Below are 15253 nucleotides of genomic sequence, written 5' to 3'. Positions count from 1 at the left end.
GATCTTGAAGATGAGGGTCCCGCACGACTGAAGCTAGCGGCACCTCTTCGTCGTCGTCAAGGTTATAGTCGTCGTCAAGGTTATCGTCCTTTGCGGCAAACTCTTCATCGTCATCAATATCATGATGCCCTCCTTCTTGCCGGCCATTACCACCCGCTGCCGTCGCCCCATTGACCTCCGCGCCATCATCACTCATCCATTGAGTGTGTCCTTGCATGAAACCATTAGTGAGCAGGTGCCCCTGCAATTTGCCTGAATAGGGGTCAAACCATTTCACTCGTTTGCATCTTCGGCACAGACACAATACCTCTGTGCAGTTATTTTCATACATGTCGATGATCGCGTGTTCCAGATATCTCATCACGACACTTTCACTCATCTCGATAACCATTATCGCCTGCACGGTAAGATTATATAATTGATTAGAACCATGCATCTGTCGGTAGTTTTCACGGAAAATTTCGGCATGACCTTCCTACACGGTAGGACATAGGAGTGCCAGAAATGTGCCGAAACGGAAACTTAAAGAATCAATATTTTGGCGCAACGTTGGCAACTCATTTTTAGCGCCAACACACACAAGCACAAACACAACATATATATATGCCACACACGAGAGCTTTGCTTCAAATGTCCAACATACATCGATTTCATTCCTCAATTTGTTCATTAATCACCTATTTGTTTGATATATTCGTCGACGAGATCGAGACGACGCGCCGCGACAATGGCGTATGGAAGCCGGCTTTCTAGATCTAGAACTAGATCTAGATTGAGCGGTCAATGCACGATAGATAGATCTAGATCTACATAGGGATGTGGGAGATGCATGTAGGAAGGGAAGATTTGCTCAAAAAATATGATTTTGTTTGGTCAAATTGGCTAAATTTGGGGTAGAAATGGGCAAAAAATAGGTGGGTTGGGAGAAGGGTCGGGTTGTGTGGAGGAGTGAGTTTAGTGGCTTGCGAGTGCTGGTTGGTGGCTGAAATAACTCCTAGGTTACTGTCGGCGCACCAGGACCTGGGTGCGCCGGCAGTATATAAGCCATCTGGCTATATCTGCTTCAGGCCAGGCCCACGAAACATTGCCGGCGCACCATCCCGGGAGCGCGTCGGCAATAGCAAATTACCGCCGGCGCGCTCCTGGGCTGGTGCGCCGGCAATGTTTCGTGGGCCTGGCCCGAATTGGGCGAGGCCATGCCAGGAAAAAGCGCCGGCGCGTCGAATCCACTGGTGCGCCGGTAGTGGGCAGGCATCGCCGGCGCGGCTAGTATTTGGTGCGCCGGCAGCACGTTCCACTGGCGCATGCATAGGGTGGTGCGCCGGCACCACTTGCCTCCACCTATAGGCTTTTCCCTAGTAGTGTTTACTAGTGGTCCACTAGCCGCCGAACGAGGAAAAGTTACTTTCTCTGCCCCTTCGTCTCTTTTCAAGATTTCTCTAGAAACTTCAATCCAACCGAAGGAAATTCAAAATAAGGAGTAATTTTTTTATAATTAAGTACCTCGCTTTGACCTCCATATGCGAAACATAAATGACTATTTATAAATGTATATTCTCAACACAGGATTATATTAAAAAACAATGGCAGTTCTATTAAGGAAGAAAGTGAGAATATTTTAAGGATAGAAGATTGCAGAATGATGGAGAAGTGTGTTTTGAGGTTTGTGCATAGTATTCATGGTGCAAAAGGCTAAGAGTATACACTATTTTTTCCACAAGATATATTCACAAGGAAAAAGTAGTCCATAAGGTTGTCTATCTCTACTACTATAATGCACCAGTTTTGAAATTTGATTTTTAAATCCACTCTCGATTCCCGCCAGGCTCACATAGTCACTTTTAACCGTTGATTTCCCTTCATGTATTGATATCCACCCCTCATCATCCCAAGCTCCGACAGATCGGATGGCTGTAAACAGCTGGATTCGCCACTTCTCTTTCCCGCTCTCTCCCGCGAGCGCATATTCTAGAAGCTGCGCGTTCCTTCCCCATAGCTCTACATATTATAGCGCTCATGATTTTTTTAATAAGACCTGTTGCCGGCGGCCTGCTCTCTTGTACTCCGTACTAGCTAGACACCATTCCTTCATCCTTTCACAACGCACCACCGCCTCCACCCCGTTGCAATCCCAACACCAGAAAGGTAGAAGGCAACCGTGCAGGGTGAGACTGGAGCAACGCGGCATGTTCCACCTTACCTGCTGACACGAGCTGCGTTGCGGTCTTCAGATCGAGCGGTGGGACGCGAACGCGGTGGCGCTCCGCTCGGCTCCTGCGTGGTCAGGTTGGCGTAGCTGCGACCTTTGTAGATCGACCTGCCCGCAGCATGAATGCTCCCGGCATCACTCGGCAAGCTGAGTGCCACCGGGCGTCTCTGCAGCAGCAACCATAACTCTGAAGGCCTCTCCTGCTATTCCAAATCAGCGATGGCCATATCTGCTGCTCCAGCGTGCCTCCTACTTGGTCAAGTCTCGCCTTCTTCAAGAGCATGGCCCTGCAAGCTTTAAAGATACATGGCAGAGCAAATGGATTGGGAGATTGGGCAGATTCAACTCACTGTTTTGCAACATAAAGTATATTTTTCTTACTTGCTTTTCACAAGAGAGATGTAGAGACGAGTGGTTCTTACTTTCTTCCGTGCCTGATTTACTCTTACACAGTGGTCCGACATTTGACGAAGGACTTTTACCAGGTGGTTTCCACCTGAGCATGTACTGAACAAATAAGTGAGAAAAAATGGTTGGATAAAATACAAGTAATATGTATGTGAAAATTTGGAAAAAGTTGACCATGATATATGAGCTATTTTATTAGTATTTCAAATAATGGATAATGTACATTGAAAGATCGAGGCTAGAAGAAAATTGTGTCTAAACCATAAAATCATCAAAAGTCAACTTATGAGTTAAGTAAAACTGTATTCTAAATACTGAACTGTGAAGAGTAGGGAGAAGATAGAAAATAGATAAATAAATCGGCAAAAAAATTTGGTGGATGCAAACGAAAATCAAACTAAATAAATCGACAAAAGATGTTTAAGCCGGGTAATTTAAATGAACCTGGTAAACCAAAAGAAGGGAAGAAAAATATCTAAGAGTATAGTGAAACCGTAGTTAAATTCTGTTTTCCAAACATACTATTTTAAATTACTGGATAAGAATAATAAAGAGCATACTCTTCATTCTGAAAAATAATACAAGAAAATATTTAACATTGCTATAAAATCTAACATTACAATTGTGTGACTTACATAAAAATAAAATTATCAAAGTATTAAATTATATAGATACCAAATAATGCTTTTGTAAATTGAAAACTTGTGGCAGCAAAATATAAATAGATAGTCTAGCACACAAATGTCTGGGCCACCCTGTGAGAGAGACCCTTAATATGTTTTAGCCATCTAATTACAAAAATATACGTACTCATATTGAGTTGTCCATAAAAAAGTTGTGTAACTTTGTAATAGTTTATACTTATATTTCATATGCATTAACAAAATTAGTTGTTACAATCTCATGTTATTACTTCTTCCATTCCTTCTTATAAGCTGTATTAGTTTTTCAAAAGTCAAACTGTACTTGTAACTAATTGTTGAAAAAAAAGAGTATTAACAACTAGCATACTAAATAAATAAAATACAAAAATATATTTTAAAATTAAATATGTTGCGACGTGCAAAGCACGTGCTACTTACTAGTATACATATATAGTGGAGTTTATCCACATGGAAAATTTTGATGTACGTGTGTATATATATTTTCTAAGATATGTATCTTAAATTTTGTATGGACATATATCATGGACATTTTGTGAATGGCACCTAAAATGACATGGAGTATATAGTGGCATTGTTTATGATGTGTAGTGGCATTGTTGTTGATGCACTACATAGGAAATTACAAAACATGGAGTACCAATCTTTTGTAGAAGAATCCTTCACAAATTTAGCCTTTAAAATTGGAATAATTCACTTTAGCTTTCTGCACCATAGAGGGCTTGGTAAGTGCAAGACACGTAGAAAACTTTTGAATCTTAAGCCCATATATATATTGAAGAGGAGTGCATATTTGTATTCCCAAAAACTCTGCAAACCATTGTTTTTTTGCTACATAAAACAATGACTTTGACTCGGAACTACCTAGTGGCTAGCTACATGACCTAATTAAAATGGGTTCGATCTGGTGAATGCCGTTTAAAATGACATGGAAAATTATTTTAATCATGAACCCATCTTTCTACAAAGTTGTTCATCGATCATGCTATTGCATGCAACTTGATTTGCAAAGTATTTTTCTTCTGTTTGGCAAAAGCAAATGCGATTTTCATTTTTCTTAGTGGCTAAATGGTGTTTTTGTGTGACGTGGCTACCAAGTGTAGTGTGGACACCGCCCCCGCTCCAATTTTCTTAGGTGGGAGACATGTTAGGATGGTCAAATCCAGAATTTGATTAATTGTCTAAGTCTAGAGCCATATACTGGGTTATTTCTGAGCTAAATAAGGATAAATGCAAGTTCGAACTAGGGGTACATAAAGTACAATTCAAAATACCGAGAAAAATATTGAGAGGAAGTGCCCTAAGTGTTGGGAACCCCAAAAACACTAGTAAAACTTGTGTGTTGCATCATCCACACCTAGCACACATGGCACGCATCTAGAGTTTGGCCTAAACATTAGATTGAGCTAGAGGTTGTTCAAAAAATCAACATTGTGCCAAACTATTTGAAGGGCTCTTTTCTAAAACATTGGTATGATATGTCTGGTATTTTCCCTGGCTATATAGAAAATGATGAACAATACATACTTTTCGATTGCCTTTTTTGAACCATCTTTGGCTTAATTTCAGATTTAGATCAAAATCATGGGGGGGGGGGGGGGGACGAGTGTCACTACAAACAATTCGCAAGTCCATAACGATTTTAGTTCGTCGGTGAATGTGCAAAATCTGTCACGGAGACCTCAGCTCGTACTGACGGTTTGGCAAACCGTGGCGAACCTCGCGTCACAAATGGACCGAATGACGGTTAGGGAGGCGCGTCACAGATCCATGACGGCAGTGCCGAAACCCGAAGCCCACCCGGCCCGGTCCATCGTGATGGACATATCCGTCATAGCACCGGTCCCCTCTGCCATCGACCGTTGTGTCAGGCTGTCAGGCTAATGATTAACATGTCAGTCCGGTCGGGTGACTGACCTTTTTGTCGTCTCGCGAGGAGCCCATGACCCAGCTTCCTGCGCATGGACTAATAAACTGCAGACACTGGCCCAGCCCAGTGAAAGAGCTGCCACATGGACCAATAAAAATTTGCATAGCTGCAACCTGCCACCATACATGCTGTCCATTCGGCTTTTCACACGTGTACCTACGTGGACGTATCGCAACCGACACGTGGCGCATCGGGGGGGGGGGGGGGGAGCTGCCACATGGCACACCTCAAATGGGCCATCTATGGCCCATCGGCCCAACTCGGTTATGATTTCCAATGCCCATGTTACGGCCTTAACTGCTATAGATTAACCCAGCCCATAAAGGGCGGCCCATGATGTTGTCTGTTATTATTGGGCTGTCTACATGCCGCCAAGAAAGGCCTATGGTTTTTCTTGGCTATGATTTCCAAGGCCCATGTTACAGCCTTACTGGAATAGGTTAAGCCAACCCATAACGGGCAGCCCATGATGTTGTCGGTCATTATTGGGCCGTCTACAAGCCACCAAGAAAGGCATTTCTTTATTCTTTTTGTTGGGCCCATTGTAACATCATGCATCCACTTACAATGGGGCCCAAGCAAGGATTCGAGGGTTTACAACCCTATTTTGGGCTTGTACAGGCTAGTGGCCTGCCAGACATATAGCGCATGTTAAGGCCCAGATAAAAAGTACTGGGCTAATTTTATTTCTATGCATCCGACAACGGCCCAGTGGGCTTTACTTGACACCGTTACCGCCTAGTCTTCAAAACAAAAAATAGAAATGACATAATTACAAGTATAATTATATGCAATCAATTTAATCATAAAGCACCATTGACACTGTCTAAAAATGTCTATTGTGGTGGACAAAGGCAGCGCCAGTCCGCACATCGAAATAACAGTTAACTGGCACCAGCGAAAATATAACAGTTCAATTCTTGACCATGGCACCACCAGATCAACATGTTTCTGAGTTTGAATATCTAGCTTTGCTGCTGTATAATTTTAGTCAACGTATCAATTGTTCCTTCCATGTGTGCCCGCTTTTTTCTGCTTCTTGTACCTGGCTGGTCAGCTCAACCATTTGATCATGCTGGTTCTTAACAACATCCTGTAGCTTTGCACTACTCCTCTTCTCTCTCTCCAATTCTGCAGCCAGATTCCTTATTTTCGATTCAGAAGGAATAATAAGTCGCACATTCCGAAGAAAGCCTGGTTTTGCTGTATTTTTTGGGAGGACCTCAGATAAAACCTGGATCTCAGTCTTGCGTCCTCCATCTACCTCCATCTACCGTAGGTATAGTTAGTGTAACACCCTAACTTTTGCAATCATGTTTAGTTGTCCATAGTGCAAAAATCAGGGGGAACAAAAACTTTTTCCTATAGACTAATTAGATGAATTTTCTTGATCTGTTTGTTAATATGAATTGTCGTGATCTGCTTGTTGCAATTGTCTTGAGCTACCTCTCAGAAGAACACCTCTAGTGATAAAACAATCTAGCAACTCACTTAATAAAACACATGTGTGACCCTGGAAAATTCTTTTCTTTCTCCCTGCCACTACATTGAACCCTATGTCTCATTTGATTGGTGTATTCCCATAAGTACCCCAACTCACATATTCTAGTCTCAAGAAAAATAGCTGAGCTATGGTCACGTTTGTATTACCTTAACCTCCTCCCTTCAAAAACATTTGAAAAGAATTTCACAAAAATCACCAAACATCTTTTGTTTTGTCCTATAACTCAAAATCTTAATTCAAAGGTTTTTGCCAAAAACCTTTTCTTTTAAATTGGCTATGATCACCCCATATCATAGTATCACAAAATGGTTTCTAACGTTATTTTGTTTTAACACAAATTTTTTAGCCAGTGACCTACCCTTACTTTGTGTGACTCAAAAATTTATATAAAGGTTTATATGCAGCTTTGGTTACCTAAAATAAAATGGAATGATCCATCTTTACTATTAAATGCCAATACGACCCGTACGTCGTACGTTCGATCGATCGCCTGGTCACCTGGATCTGGATCTCGATCGATTGGCTCATGCAAAGAGCAGACAGGCCCAGATACACAAACGCAGGCCCAGATAAAACCAGCCCAAAACACAAGGGAATAACAAATAACTTGAATTCTGCCAAATTCTGTTCCTACTCCGACAGGAACTCTGCCAAATTCTGCTCCTATTCCATTAGGAACTATGCCAAAACACGGAAACCCACCCGCATCATAAAAAGGACTTGATTCCCTGCACCGAATACATCAAAAACACTCTCGATTGCTTCGCCGGAAATACATACGTGCTGCACCGAATCAACTCCCTTAGCCTGTGATCCACCAAAGGTACCAGATTTACATTCAGTTTGCGTCCTCTCATCGTACTGCCATGGTACTGCACAGGAAAAAAAACTTAAATATAGAGTACAAACACTTAAATACCATCCAATATTCTACTGAGAAACAAAGACATATCAGCCATATCTCACCGTGGCTACCTTAAGACGTCCTGGGTTCCTTGAAAGGATGATACGCTGAGAGTATGATACTTGAGAGTTCACTGTTTCAGCATTCAAGTTTTATTTTCTGAATTATTGTACAATATATAACTCATGCATTATTTTATGAACTACTGTTTGAACAATCTAACCTCCTATTTCTTTGCTGTGATTGCAGAAATGAAACGTAACGACGAAACACCCATTGGAAATCGAAAGCAATCAACTGCAAAAATTTCAGAAGATCGAAATCAAGCAAGACGTGCACGTGATAGAGCTCGGCGAAATGGTTTGACGGCCGAGGAAAAAGAGGAGATTAATGCACATAGAAGAGCAATATCACACCCCGCAAATCAAGCAAGACGTGAGCGTGATAGAGCTCGACGAAATAATTTGACGGCCAAGCAAAAGGAGGAAATTAAAGCGCGTAGAAGAGCAGCACCAAAACCAACATCTACACAAAGAAAAACTGAAGAGGAGAAGGCGGCAAGGCTAGCTCGGCGCAGGGAAAACGCTGCAGCTAGGAGGAACACCCCATGCGCTCAATCCATTGCGATGCAGTGCCCAAATGCAGCAACTTTGCCAATGTTAAACCTGGCATCGAGCAGACACAGATCTACCACCAGGGAGGGAACTTCTTCACCTCCCCCCTCCACTTCAACGAGCATGCCGGACTATACTATTAGGACCGACGGTAACAAAACAATCTTCACTCATTTTATTTATTTATGTCATAGCGTATTCAACGATCCTACATACCAAATCGAGAATGTTGTAGGTGACATGGAGGCCATCCTTAGCGGTATCATGGACGAGAATAACATCCATGATGACCTCATGGACAAGGAGTGCTACATCTATGGCCGTGAAGGTACTTGTGCTACCCTTTCCAACGCCCCTCTCCGTTACGAGTCAATATGAACTCCATGCCAGTGTGACATCCCATCGATGTAGGATTCGAAGCTGATGACATGGACCTCGATACATCGACATCAACAAACTCATTCGGCGCGGAATCTATCGATCCTTTTGACTTTGTATATTCCAACCTCCCAAACAGCACGCACATGCTGCAGCCGGAACCAGACTGCGAACACTGCCATGCCAAGAAGTTTGAGCGTGAGACCGACGGTTTCTGTTGTCGAAACGGAAATATCAAGCTTGCTGAAGCAGAACCTATCCCGGAGCTGGTGAGGCTATGGTCTAGCACGGATTCGGACTCTCGGCATTTTCGGGAGAGCATACGATTCTTCAACGGCCACTTCTCATTCACAACTCTTGGTGTCAGCCTAGACAACAGCTGCACCAACATGAGGTCCGGGGTGTACACATTCCGGGCGCAAGGCAAATTATACCACAACATGCATTCGTTCGGGCCAAACTCTCGCCCGGAACATCTACAACTCTACTTCTACGATGATGATCCCAGCCTGATCCATCGCAAGGAAGCCACCAAGGACCTGGACCAAGAGGTTGTTCGGAAGGTTGTAGACATACTAAGAGGAAACCCCTACTCCGAGCAGTTTAGGAGTTTGGGCGCCTACAAGGACAACCTCGAGAACTACCGTATAGAACTGAACACCGACAAGAAGCTAGACCAACGGAGATATAATTTACCGTTGTCGTCTGAGGTGGCTGCGATCTGGGTCGAGGGGAGCGACCTCGCAAATAGATTCAAGCGCAGCATTATCCTATACGGTGACAACAATGAGAGGCATAGTATACAAGCTACACAAGGATGCTATGACCCGCTCTCGTACCCCCTCTTTTTTCCCAAGGGGGAGCTCGGCTGGCATCCAAATCTCCCTAAACGTGATACGCCTTGGCATGTCGCACAAAAGTCAAGAGAAGACCGTGGCAATGAAGGTTCGGCTGTTCAAGACACTTCTGCATTTTTTGTTTATCCTTTCGTATTTTGCATAACATTGTTTTTTATGTCTTTCACACAGATGGAGGTGGAAATATATGTGTCTCCGTTAGGGACTACTACTGTTACCGACTACAGACGCGTCCGGCTATATTCAACCCCATACTACATGGCGGGCGTCTGTTCCAACAGTTTGCAGTCGACATGTACATAAAGATTGAGGGATGCAGGCTGAGTTGGTTTAGGGAGCACCAGTCGGAGATACGCGCGGATCTATACAAAGGCATTGTGGATAGCATCACCGCCGGAGAGACTCGCGCAAGCGCTGTTGGCACAAGGATTGTTCTCCCATGGAAGTTCCAGGGGGGCTTCCGAGACATGAAGCGTAGACATATGGATGCCATGGCGTTGGTGCAGACTTACGGCAAGCCTGACATCTTCTTGACAATGACCTGCAACCCTAACTGGCAGGAGATACAGGATGCACTTCTTCCAGGACAAACCCCTCAGGACCGACCAGACATTGTGGTCCGAGTGTTTAGGGCCAAGCTGGAGATGATGAAAGAGATGTTGACCAAGAAGCATATTCTAGGCGTTGTGAAGGCCTACGTCTACGTGGTCGAGTTCCAGAAGAGGGGCCTCCCGCACGCCCATTTCTTGTTGATCATGGACTCAATATATAAGCTCATTGTGCCAGAGCAGTACGACCGCGTCATATCCGCCGAGCTCCCGGACAAGAATAAGTACCCGGAGCTATACGCCATAGTCGTGAAGCATATGATGCACGGCCCATGCGGTGTCCTCAAGCCAAACAACGTGTGCATGCAAGATGGGTCCTGCAAGTGTAGGTACCCGCGGGCATTCAATGAAACCACTGTACAGGGGAAGGACTCGTACCCCATTTATCGGAGACGGAAGGACGGTTGTTGTGCGAATGTCCGAGGCCAGATGCTAGACAACATATGGGTTGTGCCTTACAACCCCTACCTCTTGCGGATGTTTGACTGCCACATCAACGTGGAGGTGTGCTCTAGCATAAAGGCCGTCAAGTACCTATATAAGTACGTATACAAGGGCCACGATCAGACTTCGTTCAATATCGAGAAGCCCGACGCCGATGGTAACATAGACGAAATCAAGAGATTCGTTGACGCAAGGTGGGTTACTCCACCGGAGGCCATGTGGAGGATATTCGGCTTCAAGCTATGTGAGAACCACCCGTCAGTCCTACCACTTCCGCTTCATCTCGAAAATATGCAAATGGTCACGTTCAAAGCAGGAGACAGCCTAAAGGACGTCGCCGCCCGAGAGACCCCATCCATGCTGACTGAGTATTTCGTGGCTAACCAGAAGCACGCATGGGCTCGGGATATTCTTTACAAAGATTTTCCGAGAAGCTTCACATGGCAAGCAGCAAAATACTGGAAGAAAAGGGACAAGGGTCAACAAATAGGTCGGATCGTGTCAGCCCATCCTGCTGAGGGGGATCGATACTTTCTGAGGGTGCTGCTAAACCACGTACCAGGCTCAAGGTCCTTTGAAGATCTCAAAATAGTGGACGGTGTGCTATGTGATAACTTTCGTGAGGCCGCCGAGAGGAGGGGTCTCATCGAGGCCGACAACACGCTCGACGAGTGTCTTACCGAGTCAGAGGAGTTCGCCATGCCAGCCTCACTCAGGAGGCTCTTCGCAACGATCTTAGTGTTCTGCGAGCCTGGAGATGTGCGTGGTCTTTGGGATAGGCACCTTGAGGCGATGTCTGACGACTATCGGCGCAAACACACATGCCCAAAAGAAGTGGAGCAGAAGGTGTTACTTGATATCAGAGGCATGCTGCAGTCCATGGGCAAAGACATAAAGTCGTTCCCTCTCCCAGACATCGACGAGACCTACGACAACACAGATGGAGAGGCTAGGGAGGTCATCGAGGAAACCAATATCCAGGTAGACAAGGAAGACGCTTCTCTAGCGACCTCACTAAACCACGAGCAGAGGCTTGCCTACGATGAGATACTAGCGGCAGTTGATAGCGGAGATGGGGGCGTATTCTTCGTGGATGGCCCAGGAGGCACAGGGAAGACCTACCTTTATAGGGCACTGCTTGCTAGGGTTCGGAGCGAGAGAAAGATCGCGTTAGCCACAGCAACATCAGGAGTCGCCGCTTCCATCATGCCAGGAGGCAGGACAGCCCACTCGAGGTTCAAGATCCCACTAAACCTTGAAGAAGGAAAATCATGCAGCTTCACTAAGCAAAGTGGGACAGCCAAGCTCCTGAGGATGGCTTCACTCATACTATGGGACGAGGCAACTATGACAAAACGGCAAGCCATTGAGGCGTTGGACAGAAGCATGCGCGACATCATGGAATGCCCAAACCGACCTTTCGGGGGCAAGACCGTCGTGTTCGGTGGGGACTTCAGGCAGGTGCTTCCCGTAGTGAGGAAAGGGTCACGGGGTCAGATAATCGACGCAAGTCTGCGGAGCTCAAACCTGTGGAAGGGCATGCGCCAGCTAAGGCTCGTCGAGAACATGAGGGCACAAAGCGACGAGTGGTTCGTGGATTACCTATTGAGGGTAGGTAACGGCACCGAGGAAACTGACGAGGACGGAAACATCAGGCTTCCCGAAGATATATGTGTGTCATCTACAGGCGACAATGTGGCTGATATAAAGAAGTTGATCGACCATGTATTTCCTACCCTAGACCACAACATGGACAATCCACATTACATGACTTCTCGAGCTATCCTCTCCACAAGGAACGATAGCGTCGATGGAATAAACATGCACATGATTGAGCGTTTCAAGGGAGAGGAGAGGATCTACTATAGCTTTGATAGTGCGGAGGACGATCCGCACGGCTACTACCCTCAAGAGTTCCTGAATGACCTAACTCCTAATAGGCTTCCACCACACGCGCTTAAACTGAAGATAAATTGCCCCGTTATATTACTGAGGAATCTAGACCCAGCTAACGGGTTGTGCAACGGCACGAGGCTTGTGGTCCGTGGGTTCCAGAGTAACGCCATCGACGCAGAGATCGTCATGGGGCAACACGCAGGAGAGAGGGTGTTTCTTCCTCGTATACCTCTATGTCCATCTGACAATGACATGTTCCCGTTCAGATTCAAGAGAAAGCAGTTCCCGATCAGGCTCAGCTTTGCCATGACGATCAACAAGGCGCAAGGGCAAACCATCCCGACTGTGGGCGTGTACCTACCGGAGGCGGTATTTTCTCATGGCCAGTTGTACGTCGCGTTGTCTAGAGCCACTGCGAAAAGCAACATCAAGATCCTCGCCACCAAGGACAATGGGAAGGACGATACCAAGAATTCAAAGAAGCGAAAAAGAACCGAGTCCTTAGTAACGACCACGCTGAACATAGTCTACAAGGAAATCCTTAGCAATTGAACTCGCTGAACTAGATTTGAGCAGCTCTGAAGGTGTAATGGTTGTAAAAAATATCTCATATAGATTTGTATTTTTAAGTGTCTCTAAATACTATAATACTCATGTTGTCTTACTGCACCTCATTCCACAACATTTTTATTCTTCGTGTTAATTTACTTATGTTCAAAATGTATGTGACAATTTTGCATGTAAAGAAGAAATATTAGAGTCAAAATAAGGCAAAATAGCAGGTTGGCTTTTATGCACCAGTAACTGATTGATTCAGTTTCTAAATTGCTAGGATTAATCCATGGGTCAGCCCAACCGGCCGAAGTTCCATCCTTAGTCATAGTCTGTCTCCTCTCTGTATTTAAAAACTACATATGTGTGCATCATACTATACGAGTTCGCTGCAGAACTACATAATGGAGTGGACCAATTATGTTCCTCAGATTTTCTTATGCTAAACAAAATTAATTACTCACTATAGATAAGAACTAGCATAACATCCAATGGAAAGTAAGCTGAAGTAGCAGCAAATAATGCACGCAAGAATGGAGCATACCAGTGGTACTCAATGGAAATGGTGCCGACCTTCAAAAGCGATGCCCCCCGCTGCGCCGCCCGCTGCGCCGCCAAGAGGAATCCGGGGAGGATGTCCTCCATGAACAGCAACTTCCAGTCTAGAACGCCGAGCTCCACCACACCGCCGACCACCCAATACCAGGTCAGCAACACAATAACAGAAGTTAATTGAGTTTCCAGATTGCCTTCCTGAATTCCTAATATACAAGGCATCGATAAAAGGTTATCATAGCACTTACTATCCGATGTCGGGAGATAAGAGCCAAAGAACAAATTCAATGCAAGACTTTTTTTTTTGAGAGAAAATTCAATGCAAGACTTATTGTTACTCCTGCACGGTTCACAAGCTTTTGAGGAACAACATTGGCACCGACGCACTGAAACAAAATTCTGCATAAAAAGTTACGAGTGAGAGCATCAGAATTCTAGCAGTAGATAATGCAGGTAAGAATCATGTTGATCAACAAGAACTAGAAAGAAAATATTCATTGTTGGATACAGTCCGGACACCAAAAGTAATAATTACGGATTCATTCTAGCTGACAAAATGGGGAAGCAAAATTAGCAAACAACAATGCACATGATCGAATTCAAGCACTCATTCATAGGTCGATGCGTACATTGGTGTTCCATATTTAATACTATTAGAAAGAAGGGTACTACACGCACAAACGAGCAAACAGAGCAGTTGTTGATCGTTGCATACGGACATGGATTCCAAAACGAGAAGGTGGCGTGCGATTGGAACACCCTACTGCTGCTGGGAAAAGAAGCAGCTCTTGCTGCTGCTGAGTGCTGACTGACGAGCGGGGCAGCGACGCTGAGGAAATGGTGCGTCCAGGATGCATCGCGTCGAGCAGAGACCAGTGACTTCAATCGGGAAAGGAGAGGGCCTTGCTACCGGGAGGGACCAAACGGAGCGGGGCGTGAGACTGCTGCCGGCCAGATGCTGCGGCCAAGGATTGGCATAGGCCGGCCAGACATATGATCGAACAACCTGCAGGCGAACGGCAAAACGGAGCGAGCGTGAGCAGATTGAAGCGGGGCTGGCGATTGGGTGTGGAGCTAGGCATGGTGGCGACTCGAGGTGGCCTGCCGGGAGGTGGCAGGGAAAGGCGGAGCGTGCCGCGTGCGGAGGTCGGCGCTCGGGGCGAACGGCCGGCGGCGGCGAGGTGCAGTCGCGGCGCGCGCAAGTGGAGGGGAAGGGAGAGGCTAGGACAGGCGCGCGCGGCCAGGAGGGAGGAACGGCGGCCGTCGGGGTTGAGCGGCGCGCGTGGCCGGAGGGAAGGAGGCGCTCGGGCGCAGGTGTGACTGTGTGAGGAGGAGAGGAACGAGCGTGCAGCTCGGGGTCAACAGAGAGAGAGAGTGTCAAAAGGAGAGAGGGGGAGGAAGAAACAGCCGGCGGCGGGATGTCCTTGCAAAACGTCAGGGAAGCTGGTTGGAACCCCTTTTTATAAGGGTTTTTATAAACAGTTTTCTTTTATTTATTTTTCAGTTTTGTTTTAAAGTTATTTTAAAATAGTTTTGATACCATAAAAATACTAGAAAAATATGGATTTAATTTTGGGATGAAAAGGAGAGATAATTTTGGCAAAAAATAATAATAATTTAATAAAATAATTTAGGGTTCAAAAATATGCATATGACATGATTACTTGGAACGGCACGGAAAAACACGCAGTACGACACAACTCTAATATAGGGTTTTTCCGTGTCGTTCCAA

General features: G+C 45.4%; 1 protein-coding gene and 1 long non-coding RNA gene across 2 annotated transcripts; one reads left to right on the top strand and one right to left on the bottom strand.

Moving 5' to 3' along the window:
* Positions 1-7309: 7309 nt before the first annotated feature.
* On the bottom strand, positions 7310-14932 carry LOC139830595 (uncharacterized). The gene is made up of 3 exons (XR_011743327.1): positions 14241-14932; positions 13511-13920; positions 7310-7585 (listed from the first exon to the last, which is right to left on the bottom strand). It is a non-coding gene; the product is annotated as an uncharacterized lncRNA (long non-coding RNA).
* LOC127347511 (uncharacterized) lies at positions 8472-12966 on the top strand. Its single transcript, XM_051373690.2, has 3 exons — positions 8472-8559; positions 8643-9554; positions 9638-12966. The coding sequence occupies exons 1-3, from the start codon at positions 8472-8474 to the stop codon at positions 12964-12966; spliced, it is 4329 nt and encodes a 1442-aa protein (XP_051229650.2).
* Positions 14933-15253: the final 321 nt, after the last annotated feature.

The sequence above is a fragment of the Lolium perenne genome, chromosome 4 (assembly GCF_019359855.2).
Source record: "Lolium perenne isolate Kyuss_39 chromosome 4, Kyuss_2.0, whole genome shotgun sequence".
Classification (NCBI taxonomy): Eukaryota; Viridiplantae; Streptophyta; class Magnoliopsida; order Poales; family Poaceae; genus Lolium; species Lolium perenne.
Note: the sequence above shows the minus strand (reverse complement) of the source record. Positions and strands in the feature narration are given on the sequence as shown.

Coding starts and splice junctions, on each gene's coding strand:
- LOC127347511 (XM_051373690.2), top strand. CDS start 8,472: ATGGAGGCCATCCTTAGCGGTATCATGGACGAGAATAACATCCATGAT. Junction 8,560..8,642: donor CTACATCTATGGCCGTGAAG/GTACTTGTGCTA, acceptor CCATCGATGTAG/GATTCGAAGCTGATGACATG. Junction 9,555..9,637: donor AGAAGACCGTGGCAATGAAG/GTTCGGCTGTTC, acceptor TCTTTCACACAG/ATGGAGGTGGAAATATATGT.